Source organism: Nannospalax galili, unplaced genomic scaffold (assembly GCF_000622305.1).
Source record: "Nannospalax galili isolate Female #2095 unplaced genomic scaffold, S.galili_v1.0 scaffold927, whole genome shotgun sequence".
NCBI classification, from domain to species: Eukaryota; Metazoa; Chordata; class Mammalia; order Rodentia; family Spalacidae; genus Nannospalax; species Nannospalax galili.
The window spans coordinates 1,317,040-1,337,885 of record NW_008357039.1 but is presented as its reverse complement, the minus strand read 5'-3'; the positions used below and the strand labels follow the sequence as shown (position 1 = coordinate 1,337,885).

The window sequence follows — 20,846 nt, the reverse complement described above, 5'->3', positions numbered from 1 at the left end:
GAGTGGTGGGTGGTTTCCTGGCCTAAACACATTTGGGCTCCACTAGCTTACATAAGCTTGAACACACCTTCTTATAGAAGAGTACGTCAGAAATTCAGAGTTTTGTGCATCTCTAAGAGAACAAGACACCTTGCCAAAGTATCTGAACATTTTGCTTACATTTGGCCAAGACTCACAAAACTAGTGATTAAAAAATCTTTTGGTAACTGCCACTCTTCGCATATCCACTGTTAGGTTGCACCACGTCTTTGATGGTAGCTGGCTTTTGCCTGCACTTTCTTTAAAATAATCACTTCTTGAACAATATGACCAGTACCCAGGAGGGGGCAGAATGTTAAATGGAATGCTGCCCTGGTTTCATCTCTGCTGCTATGATAAAACACCTGACAGAAAACAACGTGTGGAAGAAAGGATGCCCTTGGTTTCAGTTCCAGGTCACAGCGCAGTCATCCCAGAGAAGTCAAGGCCAGAACTGGAAGCAGCTGGTCACATCCACAGTCAGTAACAGAGAGCAGCAAATGCGTGCGAGCTTGCCTATGCTCAGCTCTCTCCACTCTTATGTAGTCTAAGACCCAAACCCAGGGAATGATGCCACCACAGTGGGCTGGCTCTTCTCACATCAGTTAACATAATCAATGAAGTCCCTTGCAGACAGCCACAGGCCAACCTGATCTAGATAGTCCCTGCTCGGGTGATTCTAGAATGACAATTAAAAGTATCACAAATACCATGGACTGTGGAATAGATCACTATTAAGTACTAGCTCAGCATGTATAAGGCCATGGGTTCAATGCCTGGCCCTGCAAAGTGAGTAAATATAAAGACAGAAGAGAGGGAGAGGAGGATGAAAGAGAGGAAGGGAGGGAGGGAGGGAGGGACAGAGGGAAGGAGGGAGGGAGGATGGAAGGGAGGGACGGAGGTAGGGAGGGAAGAGTAGGTAGCCATCAACAGAGGCAGGGTGGCTAGTCCTGATTAGGCTTCAATCAAGTTAGCAGCCAATATTATTCAACTGTGCATTTGAGTGTGTGTGTGTGTGTGTGTGTGTGTGTGTGTGTGTGCAGTGTGTGTATATATGTGTCTGTGTATGAATGTGTGTGAGTGTATATGTGTGTGTATGTGTATGTGTGTGCAGTGTGTGTATATATGTGTCCGTGTATGAATGTGTATGAGTGTATATGTGTGTATAGTGTGTGTATATATGTGTCTGTGTATGTGTGTGTGTGTAGTGTGTGTGCATATGTGTGTATCTGTGTGTGTGTGTGTGTGAAAGATAGAGCCCTGTATCTCATATATGCTAGGCAAGTTTTCTACCAATAAGCCACACCCTTGGCCTTGTACCTATATTTATAATCAGGCATTTCCCACTGTGCTGTCTAACTCACAGGAAAAAAAATAGTCTGTTTTTCTTCATCTCATAAGCTAGGGGAGTCTTTTTGAGAGTAGTCAAAAATTAAGCTTCAGAAGCTGAGGGTCTGTGATCAAATAGCCAGGAGACTTGGGGATATGAGTTTTTGAAGTCTCCATGGAAACTTGTTTCAAACTGTTTTCAGATGTGATGTGTTCCTCAGTCCTACTTCTTGTGTGGGAAGACCACAGACAAGAGCAAGGTCATCATCTATTGAACTCTGTGTTTCTGTTAAAAAGAACTGCTTGATGGTGGCTCCCTCTGAGCAGAGCAGGCCCAAGCTTGGGAAGGGAGCATCGTTGAGGAGCTGTTAGCGTTGCAGCAGCTCAGCTCATTTGTGTCTTTTCTCTGTGATTCTGGACTGTCAGAGCATCTGAACAAGAGGTGGAAAAAGCCAGGGTGCTGGAGTCCCTGCTGGCACCATTACAAATTATGAAAATGGAAAAACAATGGAAGCTGCTACAGCACAGCCTAGAATTGCAACATTTTCAAAAATACATACTTTAAATATTTTTCTCAGACCCCAAAGGAAAATTGTTTAATGTGGTTTGGGTTTCAATTTGAGCTGTCATATTGACGGACTGATCTGGGTGGGAGGTTGGGGAGTTATTTTCTTATTCACTAATAAATGGGATTGCTTCATCATGAAAAAATATCACAGCATTTCTTTTTAATATTTGGCATGGAAAAATTGGTGAGCAACTGATGACAAAGTCCAATTTCTCATGTTTTTGTAAAGATTGTTTTGTTCATTTGTTCTGAGCCAGAGAGCCGCCACTGAGCTGCTCCCCAAATCAGATCAGAGTCACTCCCCGTACCCTGTGGAGCTTGATTTCCTTCTCAGAGTGACATACGTGATGTTCAAAGGAAATTGGCTCCCTAGACATGGAACGATTCACGAGGGCTCCTGATCCATTTGTTCCAAAGCACACCGCTTCCTCCCCCTGCTCCAGGAACTGCCCAGAGTTCCACAAGGAATGTTCTGCAGCCTTTGGAGGCACTGCTTGTCACCACACTGTGGCATCTCTTGCCATTTAAAAGGAACAGATGTTATTTTGCTCCAAGCTGCATTGCAAAACATCTTTCATTTTTTACCTTTTCTTTGCCAGCTAAAACGATCAGGAAAACAATGCCTGAGGGAGTTGCCTGACCTTGTGCCAGAAATGCTTTCTTTCAAAAGGCAATATGCAAAGATTTCGGGAAGTGAAGGATTGGGCCTTGGGGTTCAGAGAAAGGGCTGGGAAGGCCACACATCCTCATCCCTAGGCACTGGTCACTAAGGACCAATCCATTGTAGCAGTGATGCTACATGAGGAGAGTAGGGAGAGCTAAGGGCAGTCAGAGCAACCGGAACCCATCCCATGGCAGTTCTTCTGCAGTTAAGAGAGGCAGCTGCGAAGTATAATGGAGATGCCTTTTAGTTTCTGAGTGACAGATAAATTTCTTCTTACCAGGTAACTCTCTACTCCTGAATCCCGCCATGCAGCCAGACCTGACAGTGAGCCGGACATACAGCGGGCCCATCTGCCTGCAAGATCCGCTGGACAAGGAGTTGATGACGGAGTCCTCACTCTTCAACCCTCTGTCCGACATCAAAGTCAAAGTCCAGAGCTCATTCATGGTTTCCTTGGGAGTGTCTGAGAGAGCCGAGTACCACGGCAAGAATCACTCTGGGACTTTTCCCCATGGGAACAACCGTGGCTTTAGTACAATACATCCCAGAAACAAAATGCCCTACATCCAAAACCTGTCATCACTTCCCACCAGGACAGAGCTGAGGACAACGGGTGTCTTTGGCCATTCAGGGGGGCGCTTAGTAATGCCAAATACAGGTGGGTGGTAAGTGTGTGCTTGTGTATTTTCCTTGTTTCTGTAAATACTTTACATATAGGCAGTTAGCTCATTGGATACATCTCCATGAGTGCTGCAGATGCTGGTGATGTCCTTGGAGACCAGAACCAGTGCTAAGATGGCACTGTGCCGTCTCCATGTTAGGTAGGCTGAACATAGTGTTTGATGCCCTTAGAGTTGATGGCCACCTTTTTCTAGTCTCCTTAGTTTAAACCCCTTTAGGATATGTTACCTAGAGCGCGATGAGGAAGCAACAAACACAAGTCTTTGACATGACCAGCAAGTACCATGTTTATCCAAAGCACATTTATACACTGGTAAATAATTTAGTGCGATGACAGTCACAGTTCACCAATAACAGACCTATCAATGCTCTTGGTGCCCATAGACACGGCTACTAGCCTGGCGAGCAGTGATGCACGCGTTGCTGCTCTTTGAAATTCAAACAGCAGTCCCAGGGCTGTGTCGTACACATAATTAATTTCTAAGTATGTGTTTCCTCCTTTATGTTTGAAGGGAGGTTTTTGTGAGGTACCTCAACTCTCCAGTCAAGATCACTCTTAAGAGTTGTGACCTAGCCGTCATTGGCTCTTTCGGACTACTGCCCAAGACCTAAGTAGAGGCCAGAGGCTGTCTCCCGAGTCCTGAGTCTTGAGAACTAGATAGTGCACCCAGTCATAAGGTAGCTGTTGGTGGCTGAGAGGGACAAATCTCTTGCATGTGCCCATTTTGTTACATGGGAATAGAGTATGAAGCCAGTGCTCTGACAGGCTTCCCTGGGAGGGTGGAGCCAACTGCCGTCCTATCTCATAGCATGAAGCATGTGGCAGGACTGATCTCCAGCTTACCTGGCCTGTCTGCTGGTTGAATGATTTGAAATTGAACTTACTCTTAATTTGATGGATGTTGCTTTGTTCTCTAGTAGAACAGTGTGTCTTTTAACACAGTGTTTCAAAATGTACATATTTCTGAAAGCTAGCCCTATACTATAGCTCTAAAAATCATGCTTGTCAACCTTCCATTCCTCCAAATCTTCCTTGGCCAATGTTTTAGGACATGATAGGAATCTTGGTTCCAATATGCGCGAGTGTCACATCTCAGCATCAGTATATTATGATTCTTCCAGCTGAAAACTGACAGTATTCTGACTTACGTCTGGGGGGGTATGTGAGCTGACGTGAGACTCTGTAGAAAGATGTAGAAAGAAGCAGTCAGCCATGTTTACCAGTTCCCAGCCCTGTAAGAATTTGTAAATTAGAAGTGTGGTTCTGGAAAAAGAAAAGTGGAGCATAGAACCCCTGTCAGAAAGTAGGTTTTGACATCAGTGTCCTGGGAAGCTCCTCCCCCAACTTCTCTTTTGCATTTACCAGGGAGTGTGTATGCTGGGTGGTATATATGTACATATATTTGCATGGGTTGAGGGAGTGTCAAGACAAAACCATTTATTGCCTATATTTGCTTAATGTTAATCAAAGAAAACCAGAAGATAAAAGCGTGACAAACCAGAGACTTTTCTTTTCCCTCCCGCTCTTGAGAAGCGCTTACGTTGAAAGCTCGGGCAGCACTCACTGTCCGGGATCCCACCCAGCTCCTCTGTGAACTGTACTGGACAAGATGGGAGCTGCACATTGCAAATGAGTTTGAGGAAAAATAAGTGTGGGGAACTGAAGCATATTCCCTGTTATTTGCAGAACATAAATGCAAACCCTGCCCCTGGGGAACTAAAGTGTAAGGAAAGTGTGGTGCAGAAATTAGATTGCTCTAACGCTATTCACCCCAAATTGTCATACACTGCATGCTGGAAATCATTTATTATGCAAAATATGAAGCAGAAAACTCAGACAGGTGGCTCTGTTGTCATCTCAAATAAAAGGCTGCCAGAGTCGCAAGTGGAGTTGGGGGCTGTATGTTTCTTTAATCAGAGATAACTGGTAAGTGACGTATTGAAAATGAACACTTCTTTAAGAGACCACAGACATGAAACTGGCCCACTGGGCCTCATTCTTCATAATATGTAACTGGCCATCAGTACTACCACCCCCTGGCCCTATAAACCTGTGGTTGACTGTCATCAGCCTCCACATGCAACATGTTTGTTTGCATAGGGTGAAGGAAGTGTGTCTGAAGGATGATAATATAATTTCTGGTTGAAGGAGAATGAGAAAATAGTTATAGCTACAATGAATGAGCTTGCAGGTTCAAGTTGAATTCAGGAATATGATGAATAATATCTCAGGCTAAACACAGGGAATTAAGCCGACTTGAAAGAAATTGGGTTGGATAAGCTCCACAAATAACCCTCTCCCAAATGCCTATGTGTGGATCTTCCTTTTTAAAATATTTATTATTTTTATTTTATGTGTATGAGTGTATAGACTGCATGTATACAAGTGTACCTGTGTGATGCAATGCCGGAAGAGGGTGTCAGATCCCCTGGAACTGGAGTTACAGACAGTTGTTAGCACCATGTGGGTGCTGGGAATTGAACCCGGGTCCTCTGCAGGAGCAGCCAGTGCTCTCAACCACTGAGCCATCTCTCCAGCCCCAGTGTCTCTTCCTTTTTGACCTGGAACTAGATCATCAGGCCATGGTGGTCTACACAAGACAACATTGCACACAGTCTGGATTTTATACTGAGAATTTCGAATCCTCTTCATACGTTTGTATGTATAGTCATGATAAATTTATTGGGTTTCTGTTCTGTGCTGGGCACTGTGTTAAGTGTTGATGTAACCTTACGCTGTTGCTTGATGAAGGTCAACTGAGCTTGTCTATGGAGGATGGGGTCTCCGTGTTCCTTGTTGGTTTTTTTTTCCGTTTTTCAGGGGGAGGGGGTCATCATCATGTCCTAGAGAGTATGACGGAAACACAATGGGGGGACAGTGCAATGAGAAACTAAGCCGAGGCTGGTGACTGGAGCCTGTGTTCAAGTCAACATCCAAGTACTCTACATAGCCCATGTTCCAGTCTACGTTCAGCAGCAGGAAGGGGCACAACAGAGGCAACTTCTCTTGGCAGTTCCTTTTAAGGAACGAAATTGAAGGGGTGTCTGATTGGAGGTCCCTAAGTACGTCAATTACAGTGATCCTACTACTGACGTGAAGGTTCAGAATATAAATGCATCTCCTTGCTGAAAAGCTGTGAGCAAGATTTTAATGTGCCCCATTCTTAGTTCTAGTGAAAGATAGTGATGATAACTACCATGTTGCTGAATAATGTTCATAAACGTGAATCACAAATGACTTGTTTCGCAATAAGTCTTGCATTCCTTGACTCTGTAGCTGTTAACAGGCACATAGAAGGAAAGGGAAGCTTGTCATCAGCATCCTGAATGCTTCCTGTGCGATTAACTCTAATGAAACGGAAGAAAGGTGAGAGCTGCCTTATTCAAAAGATAGGAGGATGCTTGGAGGTTGTATTTTGTGAAGCTCTTGATATTTCTCTGGTTCATTTCTTTTTATAAACAAAAATCTACATGAAAGGAAATACCAGTTTTTTCTAGACAGCTCTCTTTGTCCGAAGTAAAGGTTTCTTCATAGTCCTGGAGAGGAGAGTGGGGACATCTCAGATGATGTCTAGTGGTTTCCTGTACCCCGTGCTCCACGGTTTCATGGAAGCACCCGCCGTTATTTCACCTTGACATACACCTTAACTCTTTCTAGTTGCTGTTTGAAAATTTAAATGCCTGTCCATTGCACAATAACCTAGAATGTTCCAAAACACATCAGATATTTTTTTCTACTGAAAAAATGCAGTAATTCACACTTCCAGAACCACAAATTATAAGATAATTTCATACCAGGTTCAAGAAAAGTGCTAGTTTACCCAACATGCCAGACACTTTTTTGGAAATCAGTGGGTATCAAAATATAAACAGGTGCTAGAGAGATGGCTCATCTGTTAAGAGCATTGGTTGCTCTTGCAAAGGACCCGGATTTGATTCCCAGCATTCACATGGTGGCTAACAACTGTCCATAACTCCAGTTCCAGAGGATTCTACATCCTCTTCTGACCTCTGTGGACACTGCACAACATGGGTGCACTTACACACATGTAGGCAATATACTCATACACATAAACTAAAAATAATAAAAATTTATAAAAAGATAAGAAAATACATTTTAGAATTTTGGAGCAATCAATTGATGGGCTGACAGTCTTATACTCTCAGGTATGTTTGATAGTGTCTTGCCTCCTTCGGATGCTCAGTCTTTTAAGAGAACTAAACGATGCTGGCAAGATTGCAAATAAAAAAATGAAAAAGAAAATGAATGCGGATACCCTCTCCTTTAGACCACTATCACAAAGCAACAGTTTCCCTGGGTGTGTTGTTGTTAGAGTTTCTGAATGACTGCTATTTCACAAATTTCCAGGAGAAACTCCTTTTTTGTGTGGACATCTGTTAGGTGCTCAAGTAGCACCTTCAAAATATGCTTCAAAATAATTGGGGCATTTATAAATAACCTCTTGGCCTCTTTTGTTTCAGGAGTGAGTTTACTCATACCACATGGCGCCATCCCAGAGGAGAATTCTTGGGAGATATATATGTCCATCAACCAAGGTGAACCCAGGTGAGAGAAAGCCAGTCATTGGTGCCTTGAATACTGATGGAACTTTGGTAGGAAATCTAAATTCACTAAGATAATTAGACAATGAGAGGTAATGATGAGGCAGTTAGCCACCTGACTGTGGAGGACATGCAGGCTCGCCTGGCTCCACATCTTAAAGTTATTAGGGTCTAAGTAGGAGATGCCAAGTGGGAAGCAGTGAGGTGAAAAACAGGCCAATCAGTGCGTGAACTGACCCACAGGCTTCCCTGCAAGCTGAGGTGAAATTACCCCCGAAGGCGCTGCTTGTTGCTAGGCAGTGTATACGTTCTCATTCATGAACTCATGATTCTTCCAAGGTCAGCAGAAAACTTCTTCGTTTTCCTCAGTGTAAAAAGTGTGGTCTAACCTTCAGGAGCTTTCAGGTCTGGCAGATTTTGGCAGCATTAAATTCAGTCACATGAACAGATACAAATCTTGTCACATACACTCTTTTAATGAAAGTAGTTGATTATTTTCTTGGTTCAACTCTAATATTTGTAGGAATGTTGCCTTCTTCCACACGAGATAAAGCTAGCTCCTCTTTAGAAAGCAATTTTTTGCAGATATATACCTCTGGCATTTTTAGTCATAACATCTCAGTTATTTTAAAATAGAATTTTTTTTTGTTGTGAGTATAGAATACATGAAAGAAAAACACTGGAAAGGAAAAGAGCCAAAGAAAGATGGTTTAAACATATTTCGATAGTGATTTTTACAAAAGGATTTGTGGGTACCCAGTAGTACTAACTTTCTGTTGTGTGGTGTTTAAGAAGAATGCAAGGAAACACTCTGGTGCGGCTCTCGGGATTTTACGTAGCTATGTTGGGCCCTTAATGTTACTGCTGAAGTTGTGTAGAGCTACATTCTTTTCCCATAGCCTTGAAAAGGTGCTGGCATCGAAGTTACTCTACTCAACAAAAGTTGGAAAAAGACTCAGTTTTGCTTTGATGTGTGGTACTGGGGGCTGAACCCAGGTCCCCAAGAAAATAACCAACCACTTCCATTAAAGGATATGTGACAAGATTTGTCTTTATTTGTGTAATTGAATTTAATGCTGCTGAAATCTGTCAGACCTGGAAGCTATTGACGTTTAGACTGTATGAATTTGGCAAGTGCTCTACCAACGAGCAGCAACCCCAGCTCAAGACTCAGAATTTTAAAGAGTTTTCCCAAAATCTGAGGTGTATCAGTTATACAGATCTAATGTTGGAATTCTTCAGATGAACGTTACCTCCTTTTATGCCTTGATTTTAAGAAACCTTGGGTGTTTGAGATTGAGGCCATAGCCTGTTGCCAATATGTTTTTAAGCACGTCATGCTGCAAACGTCAAGTGTACTCAGCCTCCAACATCCACAAAAGATTGCCTCCAGGACCCTGCAGGACACCCAAATCCCGAGATGCTCAAGTCTCTTATGTGAAGTGGCACAGTATGTGCATCAAACTGTGTACATCCCCGCACACTTTAAATCATCTCTAGATTACTGCTCACTGCTAATATGAAGTGACAAAGAACTGTTTAGGGAATAATGAGAAGTCTGTACGTGTTCAGAACAGATGCTATTTTTTTCAAATATTTTTGATCTGAGGCTGATCATATCTGCAGATGTGGAACCGGAGGATGCTGAGTGTTTACTGTATGAGGTAGAATCCAATCAATATTCAGAGTCATGGCCTCCTGCCAACTCCAAGTTCTGCATCTGCTCCCTTTCCTGTAATTGACCCTCCAAGCTTGTGCTCAACTCCTTCCAGTCAAAGCCATCCCCAATGTCTTCCCCCTCATTATATGAGAGTCAGCCTAGGGCTGCTTCACGTCTTTCCAAGACACCTAATTTACAGCTTACCTCGGTCCTATTGTAAGCTGCCTCTTCTTAAGAGGTCAAAGCGAGAATGTGCCAACAGGCATCAAACATACAAGGACTTAAATAAAATGGTTCAAAAATGCGAATAAGGATGATCATGTAGGGCTCCCTGCAATTTTAAGAGGAAGTGATGCCTATGAGTTTCCAGAGTCTAATAACCTTGAAAAGCAAGTTGCCCTAATGGGGTTGCTCCCTGGGCCACCTTTAGCTATGTAAGTTCCATACTACCCAATTGGACTGGCCCAACTCTATCTAGAATGTGAGCTTATTACTGCTGTCTAGGAAGATGGATAGAAACAAGAAAAGAGGCTCCAAGGTTTTCCATGTGTGAGCCATGCAATTTCTTACCTACCGTGTTCCCTTTCCAGTGGCAGAAACCTTCCCAGGACTTCCTGTGTCCTAAGGAGTGGCACTCCTGGCACAGGCCCCACTGATTCCTTGGCAACCCTCCTCCTTTCCCATTGAGTGACCCCGAACTATTTACAAAATGCTGAAAATAGTAAACGCCTTTCTGCTCCTTTTTCCTTTGCTAAGCTGGGATGAATTTTCCCCTCGGAGCCAGGAAGCAGCTTTAGATCTGTGTTCTTTAACTTTTAATCTTGTGATTAATGAGGAGGCCATTGTGGAGTCTTTCTTTGTAATATCACTTGAAGACCCATTTTCACTTCATGACACCCAGCTGTCACCCTAAACTTCCCCCTTAAGTCCCCTGCAGAGCACTCCTCTACTAATTAACATGGAGCAAATTTTTATGCTTCTTCCTCAAATATATCTCATTTTTTAAAATTTGTTGATTTTTTTGTATGTATTTCATATAGAACATCCCAAACAATCTTATTCATCTATATACCCACTTCCCAAATGGCACCCTCCCATAGTCTCTCCCCACCTCACTGGAGCCCATACACTCTGTCATCCCTGTTACTGTCCACTGTGTGCTCAGCGCCCCCAGCCATTCCATCTGCTGAATCTAGTCAGCCTATCTAGAGATCCTTGTTTTAGGAAGATCAGCTCTTCCTCATCTAGCAGCAATCAGTTGTCAATATTCCTTTAGATAAGATTGGGGTCTGCTGTTCATTTTCCCAGTTCTATAATGAGTTACTGTCTGGGAGTCTCTTGGGACACCCTGGCCAACAACTCAAAGGAAGGTATCTCCTGTCTGGCATTGTTCCTTGTTATGTAGCCTTTAGCTATACACATGGACATTTATACTGACCCCTTTAATCTTTGGTTATACTTTCCTTTTGGGTGTTTAAGACCATACAGTTGGCCCAAATAAATCAATTTAGTTTTACTCTTAAGGCCATTTGAAGATCTGTTCCTCAGGCATCACATGGGCTTGGGAAGAGCCCTTGACTGCTTTTTCTACCTGTTCCATCTATGTGCAGATAAGACAAAGATCCTGCTCGACCACAGCTAGCTTCACTTGGAAGCATGGAGGAAATGTTTCCTCTGTGTTCACCGTCCTCTTTGTAGACTGGACTCTGGTTCAAATCCATTTGATGGGGTCTCCACGGCCTCCTTGATCAAGAGGACAGGTGACTCACCACAGTTACAGGACATTTTGAGAGATGCTCTTACGTCCTCTGGAACTTAGTCAACCTAGGAGGGAAAGGAGAAAAAATTGTCCTTTATGACCCTCTGACCAAATTAGTCTATACTGTAAAGTATGGCTATTAAACATCCAAGAAGGTTAGTTCCAGCAGTCTGGTACTTTTAATTACCATGTACCATGTAGATAAAGTTTGGGCAAAGACCAAACATTCTCAGATAAACCTCGCCTAGACATGTATTATTTTCTTGAGCCAGTTGTATGTATAATTTGTCAGTAAGTTTTTTAAAACTAGCTAGACATTATTTGTCTCTCACATTGTCTAATCCTTCCACCATGGTTTCCCCAATTAAGGTGCCCCCATTTTTCCCATTTCTCCCTTAATAATACCCTTCTCCTATGGTCCCGTCTCTCTTGAGCTCCTTCTTTCCCTTTATCCCCAAGGTTCCTTGTATAAACCTCCCTCTCCCCCCCTCCTTAAACTAACCCCATTTTTATCCATATCTCCCTAATTAGTGCCTGTTTCCTACTGTTCTTCTCTTTCAGGTTCTTTCTTTTCCTTTACTTACCTGTTTCTTTCATTATCCTGGTTCCTGTAGCTTTGTTTGCATAAACACTCACTCATAAGTATTTGGTGCTAGGACCCACATATAATGGAGAACGTACATTGTTTTTTGTTGTTGTTTGTTTGTTTGTTTTTCTGAGTCTGTGTTGCTTCACTTAGTATAACAGTTTCTAGTTCCATCCATTTACCTGTAAATTTCATGACTTCAACTTTCTTTCTTGCTGAGTAAAACTCCATTATACAAATGAACCACATTGTCATCATCCACTCATCAGTTGAGGGATACTTAGGTTGCTTCCATATCTTAGCTATTGTGAAAAGATAAGCAATAAACATGGATGTACAAGTTTCTCTGCAATAGGATGAGTTCTTTGGGTATATGCTAAAGAGTGGTATAACTGGGTCAAATGGTAGATTCATTTGTAGTTTTTAAAGTGTTCTCCATACTGCTTTCCACAGGGGTTGAACAAATTTGCAGTCCCACTAGCAGTGGATGAGTGTTCCCCTTTCCCCACATCCTCTCCAGCATTTGGTATCATTTGTTCTCTTGATATCAGCCAGTCTGGTTTGGGTAAGATGAAATCTTCAAGTGGTTTTAATTTGCATTTCCCTAATTACTAGTGATGTTGAACATCTTTTAAGATGCTTCTTAGCCATCTTTATTTCTTCTTTTGACAACTCTCTCAGCTCCTTAGCCCATCTTTTATTTGGGAGACTTTCTTTCTTGATTCTTTGTTTTTTGAGTTTGTTATATATTCTGGATATTAAACCTCCATTAGATGTGTCACTGGTGAAGATTTTTTCCTATTCTGTGGGTTTTCTCTTCACTTTTTTGATTGTTTCTTTTGATGTACAGAAGCTTTTTAGTTTAATGAAGTCCCTTTTGTTGATTTTTGATCTTGTTTCCTGAGCATTTATTGTCTGGATTAGAAAATCCTTTCCTACACCTATATCTTGTAGGTAATTGCCAATGTTTTCATCTAACAGTTTCAGAGTTTCAGGCTTCACATTGAGGTCTTTGATCCATTTGGTGTTGACTTTCGTGCAAAGTGAAAGATAAGGGTTTAATTTCATTTTTCTCGAGGTGGAGATCCGTTTTGCCAGCACCATTTGCTGAACATGGTGTCTTTCCTCCAGTGAATGTTCTTGGCCCCTTTGTCAAATATCAGGTGGCTGAAATTGCATGTACTCATATTTGGGTCTTCAATTTTGTTCCATTGATCTATGAGTTTGTTTTTGTGCCACTACCATGTTGTTTTTATGAATATAGCTCTGTAATACAGATTAATGTCTGGTATAGTAATCCCCCCGGCCCCCCGGCATTGCTCTTAGTGCTCAGGGTTGCTTTGACTGTCCGAGGTCTTTTGTGCTTCCATATAACTCTTAGGATGGCTTTTTCCAATTCTGTGGAGAATGTCATGGGGATGTTGATTGGCATTGCATTGAATCTATAAATGGCTTTTGGTAGGATGGTCATTTTCACAATATTAATTCTTCCAATCCATTAACATGGGAGGTCCTTCCATCTTCCAATGTCTTCATTAATCTCTTTCTTTAAAGATTTAAAATTTTCATTATAGAGTTCTTTAATGTCTTTGGTCATGTTTATTCTGAGATTTTTTTTCCCAGCTCTTGTGAAGGGGAGTATTTCCATGTACTCTTTCTCTGATTGCTTGTTACTGGTATATAGAAAGGTGCAGAGATTTATAGATTGATTTTTTTAATATGCCAATTTACTGAACATGTTAACAATTTCTAGGAGCTTTCTGATAGAATTTTTGCCATCTCTTAGATATAATATATTGTCTGCAAAAAGGGATAATTTGATCTCTTCTTTCCCAATTATTAGTCCTTTAATTTCCTGCTCTTTTCTTATTGCTCTTGCAAGAGTTTCATGCACTGTGTTAAAGAGAAGTGGAGATAGTGCACAGCCTTGTCTGGTTCCTGATTTCAATGGGAATGCTTCCAGTTTTTCTCCATTTAGAATGATGTTGGCTGTGGGTTTGTTATATATGGCTTTAATTATGTTGAGGTATGTTCCCTCCAGTCCAGTTCTCTCTAAGACTTTGAACATATATGTATGTTGAATTTTGTCAAAGGCCTTCTCTGTATCTATTGGGATGACCATATGTTTCTTGTCTTTGAGTCCATTTATGTGGTTTATGACATTTATTGACTTACATATATTGAACCATCCCTATATCTCTAGAATAAAGACAACTTGATCTTGGTGTATGATCTTTTTGATGTGTGTCTGTATGTAGTTTGCAAGTATCTTGTTGAGAATTTTTGCATCTATGTTCATTAAGGATATGGGTCTATAGTTTTCTTTTTTGGTTGTATCTTTACCAGGCTTTGGTATGAGAGTGATGCTGGCTTCATAGAAGGAATTTGGAAGTTTTCCCTCCATTTCTATTTTTTTGAATAAATTAAGTAGTATTGGATGTAGATCTTCTTTAAATGTCTGAATCCATTTGGACCTGTGATTTTTTTTTTTTATTTGGGAGACTTTGTATTACTGTTTCAATTTCCTTATATATTATGGGTCTGTTTAAACTGTTGATCTCTTCTTGGTTTAACTTTGGTGGTTCCCATGATTTTAGGTACCCGTCCATTTCTTTTAGGTTTTCAAATTTAGTAGCATATGGGTTTCTAAAGTATTCCCTTATACTGTTCTGGATCTTTCTGGTGTCTGTTGTGATGTTTCCCCTTTCATCTCTGATTTTGTTGATTTGGAGGTGCTCTTTCTTTCTTTTAGTTAACTAGGTTAGTGGTCTGTCAATGTTGTTTATCTTTTCAGGAATCTCTTGGAGGTGGGCCTTGAGGTTTATAGTCTGACTCTGCTTCCTGTCCCATCTCTGCTTCCTGGTCCACTGTGATGTGATGTGAGCAAGCAGCCTCACGTTCCTGATGCCATGCCTTCTCCACTATTGAGCACAAAGAAATCCTTCCTCCCTTGAGTTTCTTCCTGACAATTTTTTAATGCAGGCACTTAGAGCTATAAACTTCCCTCTAATGACAGCTTTCAACATGTCCCAGAGGTTTTGTTGTGTTGTATTGTCCTTTTTATTTCGTTCCAGGAATACTGTTATTTCTTTCTTAATTTCTCCTATGACCCATTCATCCTTCAGGAGTGTGTTGTTAAATCTCCATGTGTTCATGAAGTTACTGGGGCTTCTTCTGGTGTTCATTTTAAGCTTTATTGCATTGTGGTCTGATAGAATGCATGGAATTAAAGTTGGCTTTTGCTTCTTAATCCATTCAAGTAGTCTGTGTTTTTTGTCTGGGGAGTTCAGTCCATTGATATTTAAAGTTATTAATGAAAGGTATGTCATTTTTATTTCTGTTTACATTCTTGATATAGGTGTGCATTTCCACAGTTATACCTTCACTGAATTTCTTTCTGTAACCCCTTGGTTATAGTTGTTCCTTTCTTCAGCTCCTTGTATTGCTTCAAGAACTCTCTGAAGGGCTGGTTTTGTGGGCATGAATTCTTTCAGCTTATTTATGTCATGGAAGATTTTTCTTTCCCCTTCAAATATAATAGACATTTTTGGCTGGGTAAAGTAATTTGGGTTGGCATCTGTGGTCCTTTAGAACTGGGAATACTTTGATCCTGGCTCTTCTGGCTTTCATAGTTTGCACTGAGCATTCTTCAATATATCCAACTCTTTTCTGAATTCAGGTGTAATTCTGATGGGTTTTCCTTTATATGTGACTTATTTTTCTTTTGCATATTTCAGTATTGTTTCTTTGTTCTGTACATTTAGTGTTTTTCCTATGATGTGCCATGGAGAGTTTCTGTTCTGGTCCTGTCTGTTTGGTGTTCTGTATGCTTCTTGTATTTGTATGGGCATGTCTTTCTTTAAGTTTGGGAAATTTTCTTCCATAATCCTGTTAAAGATCTGCTCCCTACTATTATCCTGAGATTCTTCTCCTTCCTGTATGCCTATGATTTATAAGTTTGGACTTTTTATGGTGTCACACAATTCCTGCTTTCCATTCTTGTGTTTTCTTAAATTTTTCATAATCTTTACTTGAGTGGTCTAATTCGTGCACTTTACCTTCCAGTCTCAATATTCTGTTTTTCATTTCGTTCATCCTATTGGTGAGGCTTTCTCTTGTCATTTCTAATTGGCTTACTGAGTTTTTCACTTCCTTCATTTCAGCCTGAGTATTCTTCAATATTTCTAACTCTTTTCTGAATTCGTTCAGAAGTTTGTCCTTATCTTCTTTCAGTTCTTTGATTTCTTTCTTTGTGTGTTCTTTAAATTCACTGAATTCTTTTAGCATATTTATAATTGTTCTTTCGAATTCCATGTCCTGCGTTATCTCTAGGGGGTTCTCATTGTACTCCTCTAGAGGACTGATGATATTGGTGGAGATGTATTATTTTTATTTTTTAATATTTTTTCTTTGTGACTTTGACATTTGGATTTCTTTTGTAGTTTCTGATTCTTGTGTGAGACTCAAGCCCTCCTTTGTTGAGTTTAGGTCTGCTTCTTTTTGTAAACTTTTTGTGCCTTTGTGGGTCACTTGTTGAGCATGAAAATCTGGTTGTTTTAGGCTTCCAGTTCTGTCTTTTGATTTTATATTGGAGTGGCCACATTGCTTTCTTCTTCAGGAGTTCCCACAGAGACCCAACTCAGGTGAGGATCAAATGCTCTCAGGCTTTCTCCTAAGGTCTGGATCTCTCCAGGAAAGATATTGACCTCAGTAACTTGGGGCCTGGGCTGTCCTGGGAGCAGGGCCCAGAAAAGTTGCTGGTCCCAGGAAGTTGGTGGCTCTGCCACCCAGGAATGTAAAGGGAGGTGGGGATGGGACAGGGCCCCGAGGGCTCCCAGGGACTGCAGGGAAGGATTGAGATGGTCTGGTTGTAAAGGATCAGAAAACAGTGAGGATTCTGGGACAAGAGGTCAGTTCAGGGGTCTGGGGTGCCACGATAAGAAATGAGCCATTACCCAGGTTAAGAGTAGACTCGGGGCAGAGGAGCTGGGAGGGTGAATGAGGCTGGGTGAATCAAGGTGCGGTGGGCCCCGAGAGACTTGATCCAGAAACGATGCTGGCATCAGAAGCTCAACTTTTATGCTTTGAAAAGTCTGTTTGAATGTGGTCTGTGTGCATGTGTGGGCATTTGTGTGTGGAGGGCCAGAGGACAGCCTCAGGTATCATTCCGCAGGTGTTGTCCACCTTGTTTTTGTTTTGTTTGAAACAGCGTCTATCACTGACCCAGAACTCACCAAGTATGCTAGTCTCATTGTCCAGAGATCCTCAGAGATCTACCTGCCTCTATCTCTCCAGGACTAGGATTCGAAGTGAGTGCCACGAGACCCGGCGTTTTTGATGTGGGTTCTGGGGATCGAATTCTGGTCCTTATACTTGCAAGGCATTTTATCAACAGAGCTGTTACCCCAGTCCCATGCTTTGAAAAGCTGTAAGTAAGGCTGCTCCTTATTTGAGTTGTGCATGCCCTGTCCGTCTTCCCCCTGTGTCCCACATAAATTCCTGGTGAGCCTCCAAAAGGACACTGTGCTTTCGGTTGTGAAGGGCAGTTTCGCTTTACCTCCTCAGTGTCCCTGTTCCACTGCACTCTCTGGCTTGAGCAGCCACCTTCATGATTTTTTTCAGCTTCCTGAAACAGACCGTGTATAAAGTTTGGTCCCTAGTCTCTGGTGCTATTGAGAAATGTAGAAGAACCCTTAGCAAGTGGGGCCTAGTGAAAGGGAGGTAGGTCACTGGTGACATGCCCTGAAAGAGGACATTTGGACCCTGGTATCTTTCTCTCTTTCTCTTTACTTCTTGCCTGCGAAGAGATGAGCAGATTCGGCCCCGTGTTTTACCACCATGATTTACTCTTACACCGCGGAGACATCAGCAACAGGGCATGTGATCAGCAACTGAAATTTCTGGAACCATGAGTCAAAATCAACCTTTCCTCTCACAAGTCGATTTCCTTACAGTGACAGGAAGCTGAGTGTTAGGTGATTGTGATGCTGAGGGGAAAGATCAGTGCTGACCCTTTGGACATATAAGCCCATTTAAGGAACTTAACATTCTTGGAAAAGCAGTAAATATATTACCTGTTTTGGTCTAATTTGCAAAGTACTGTTGCATTCATTCGACTTATTTTATCTCCACACTAATGTTTTGAGAAAGAGAAATTTCGTACTGGTTTTTAGAAATGAGAAAAAAAATCCGAAAACAATGAAATCACCAAGAAAATAAAGTACTTTCCCCAAAGCATGCTGCTCAGTACCAAGCTTGGGTTTTTGTTGTTGTTATTTTATTTTATTTTATTTTATTTAAGTTTTGATTTGTTTTGTTTTACATTTTCTCAGAAATCATTGAGGGGGTGGTTCATCTTTTACACTTTAACGAAGGTTCCTTCGTTTTTTAGAAAGTTAAATTAAGATATTCAAATGAACAGATCTTTATCTCTGTTATGGTCCTTCCCACCTGTCCTATGAGAATGCTGTGTGTCACATTAGCTCCATCCTCCTTGCCCAGCTCTCTGTAGCCTGTCCTGCCCATGCCTGGAGAGCAGAGACCTAGACCAGAGAGTTATTAGGGGGCGCTTTCTTCTGAGAAGCAATAAAATGAAGCCAAAGGCAAACATTCATTTCTTTTTCCAATTATACTGTTATCTGGGTATCCCTGAACAAATGCTTAGACGAGCATCAGAATGTACAGTGATCTTGCTGAAGGCTTTGGAGGGGACACATATTTTGGAGCTCTGGCTCAGCTCAGATGGGATGTTTCAACCACTTTGTCTCTGGGTTTTTGCTATCGAATGGTATGGTCTACCTAGTGGGCAAAGGACTGGGAAGGTAAAGGTTGGTGGCTGTTTCTGAGGATGCATAGATGGTATGTGCTAGTTTTAATAGTTAAGTGTGAAACAACATCAGATTCTAAGCATTTGATTTCAGTAGCTCTGGAAGACGAACTTTCTTTTCAGTGCTGAGCTGACATCATCCCTGTAAACAGATTCTTCTGATTTTTATTTCACAATGGCCACACACTTAAAAAGATACATGCATATACCTCCTCCTCGGACATGGCTCACAGAAGATAGAATTACTGAAAATCTCCTTAGAATTATTTAGAATAGCTTATTTCTAGAAGAGCAAAGAAAAACATGAATGTATTCATCTTTCATCAGTAAGATTAGAAGAGAGGTCAAATGACCATTAATAGAAATAGAATTTTATTAAGTGATATATTTACAGAAAAGTATATTTCTATATCAAACAAACATTTGAAGTCTATCTCAAATAAGAACTCTCAATCCCAGTATAAGACTAGGGCCTCAGATTCTCAGAAGATAAGAAGCACTTGCTCCCAGATTATTGCAATCGCTGTAGTGGTCCCCAGTGTTACCTATGACTCTTAAATTCAGGGTAAGAGCTCTTGCCATTGACTGACCTTGACACCAGATGACTGGTCAGAATGCTGCTTCGGGGAAGCAAGTCTGGCTAAGCTCTCCCAGATTGTTTTGCAACTCCGTTCACCTTACAGTCCTGGAGAGCTCAGTCTCTTTTAGCTGAAGCCATCCTTCTCTCTAGGAAAGAAAATAAAACAAAACAAAATACCATAGAGCTATCTCATGGCAGAATGTTATGGACTTGTAGAATAGTTTCCATGACTGGCATTGTAAAAGCAGTTCGGTCAATAAAATTATGAGGTGGCAGATGTACTCAGTACTATGGATTGAGGAAAATATGCTATCATATACGAGGAGGTGGAAGAGAAATGTTATATGTATGTGACAGGGAGGGACTTGGGACTCAGGGCTTTTTCTATGTTCATGGGATTCACAAAGCGCAGAAGCTGATTAGAAAATTATCAAATACCCGAGCATTTTCCTTTCAGAGACCTCCCAATGGAAATACTAAGGCCATTTCCTACTTCCTTTCAACCTGCTGAGAGAGGCAGCATTTCACCACAGTGGGCCCCAGGACTCAGCTCCCCTGAACACACTGTGCCCTCCTCCTCCCAGTTGACACAAATGGCAATAAAGAGAAAAGGGAAGTCACATTTAGAGGAATGTAAGTGTCAAAAATGATTTTCCCCTGCCTTCTTCAAAGCCCCAAAAGAATGGGTCATGAAGTTTGGGTTATCTGCAGGGAACGGGCATTGGGAGCTGCTGTTCTCATTAGTGTTTTACTAGCTCTGTGCTACGGGGGCCAGAAAGAGAATCATTGAGAAAATAGGGCATGGCGGCAAAGACAAGGTGCAAGGGAGTAAAGAATGTGTAATCCCCATGTTGCCAAGAAGTGACGTGAACCCTGGCTCTGAAATATGGACCATGTGTTTGCCAGGGAAAGCTGCTGCCCACAGGGGCACAAGTGACTGCTAGTGCTCACAGGCACCCCCTGGCAGGCCGGCTACCCACCTGCATTGTCACTAAGAACTTTTAGAACCACCACTCATCTGTAATGACCCCTTTAAGAATTCTTATATTCAAAATCCTTCTATGTCATCCAAGAGTAGTAATTGCCACACGTAATTAAGTGAAGAGAAAATTCATGTTTTCCTTCCTGCCTACAAGAACAGTACAGGGATACATTTGTGGGAAAAGGATACCTGGGGAAACTCACAACTTCTCCCTCCTGTCAAGGCTAAGCACCAGAAGCTCATGCATGCATGCATGCACATGTGTGCACCTGCATGAGTGTGCTGCAGTTGTGTCCAGGTACTGGGGTGCAAGGATGGAATCATGAATCAAATAAAAGACGAAAGCTTTCAAATCAAGATGTGTCCTCAAAACCACATTAAGTTATTTTAATCAGATGTCAGAGAAAAGTTTTCTACAAAATGAAGTGTCTTCAAGGGCCCCTGCCACCACGGGTGGCACATGGTGTCTACCACACATGGGTCCTAGTGGTAAGCAAGAAAACTGAAATCATCTAGAGTTGTATTCAGTAAGGCTCGTAAGGTAAATAAACCCAGGTACTTAGATCAGTGATGATATTGTGGCATGCATCCTGTGCCCACAAGGTAGTTAGCCAGGAGTAAGGGGATGGA

The 20,846-nt window shown here is 41.7% G+C and overlaps 1 protein-coding gene across 1 annotated transcript in view; it reads left to right on the top strand.

The window, feature by feature from the left end:
• Unc5d (unc-5 netrin receptor D) overlaps nucleotides 1-20,846 on the top strand; it is a 128,111-nt gene that overhangs the window by 43,180 nt on the left and 64,085 nt on the right. The window contains exons 8-9 of the mRNA XM_017794847.1: nucleotides 2,860-3,237; nucleotides 7,743-7,827. Coding sequence (XP_017650336.1) covers nucleotides 2,860-3,237; nucleotides 7,743-7,827 — 463 coding nt within the window. The remainder of the gene's footprint in view (nucleotides 1-2,859; nucleotides 3,238-7,742; nucleotides 7,828-20,846) is intronic.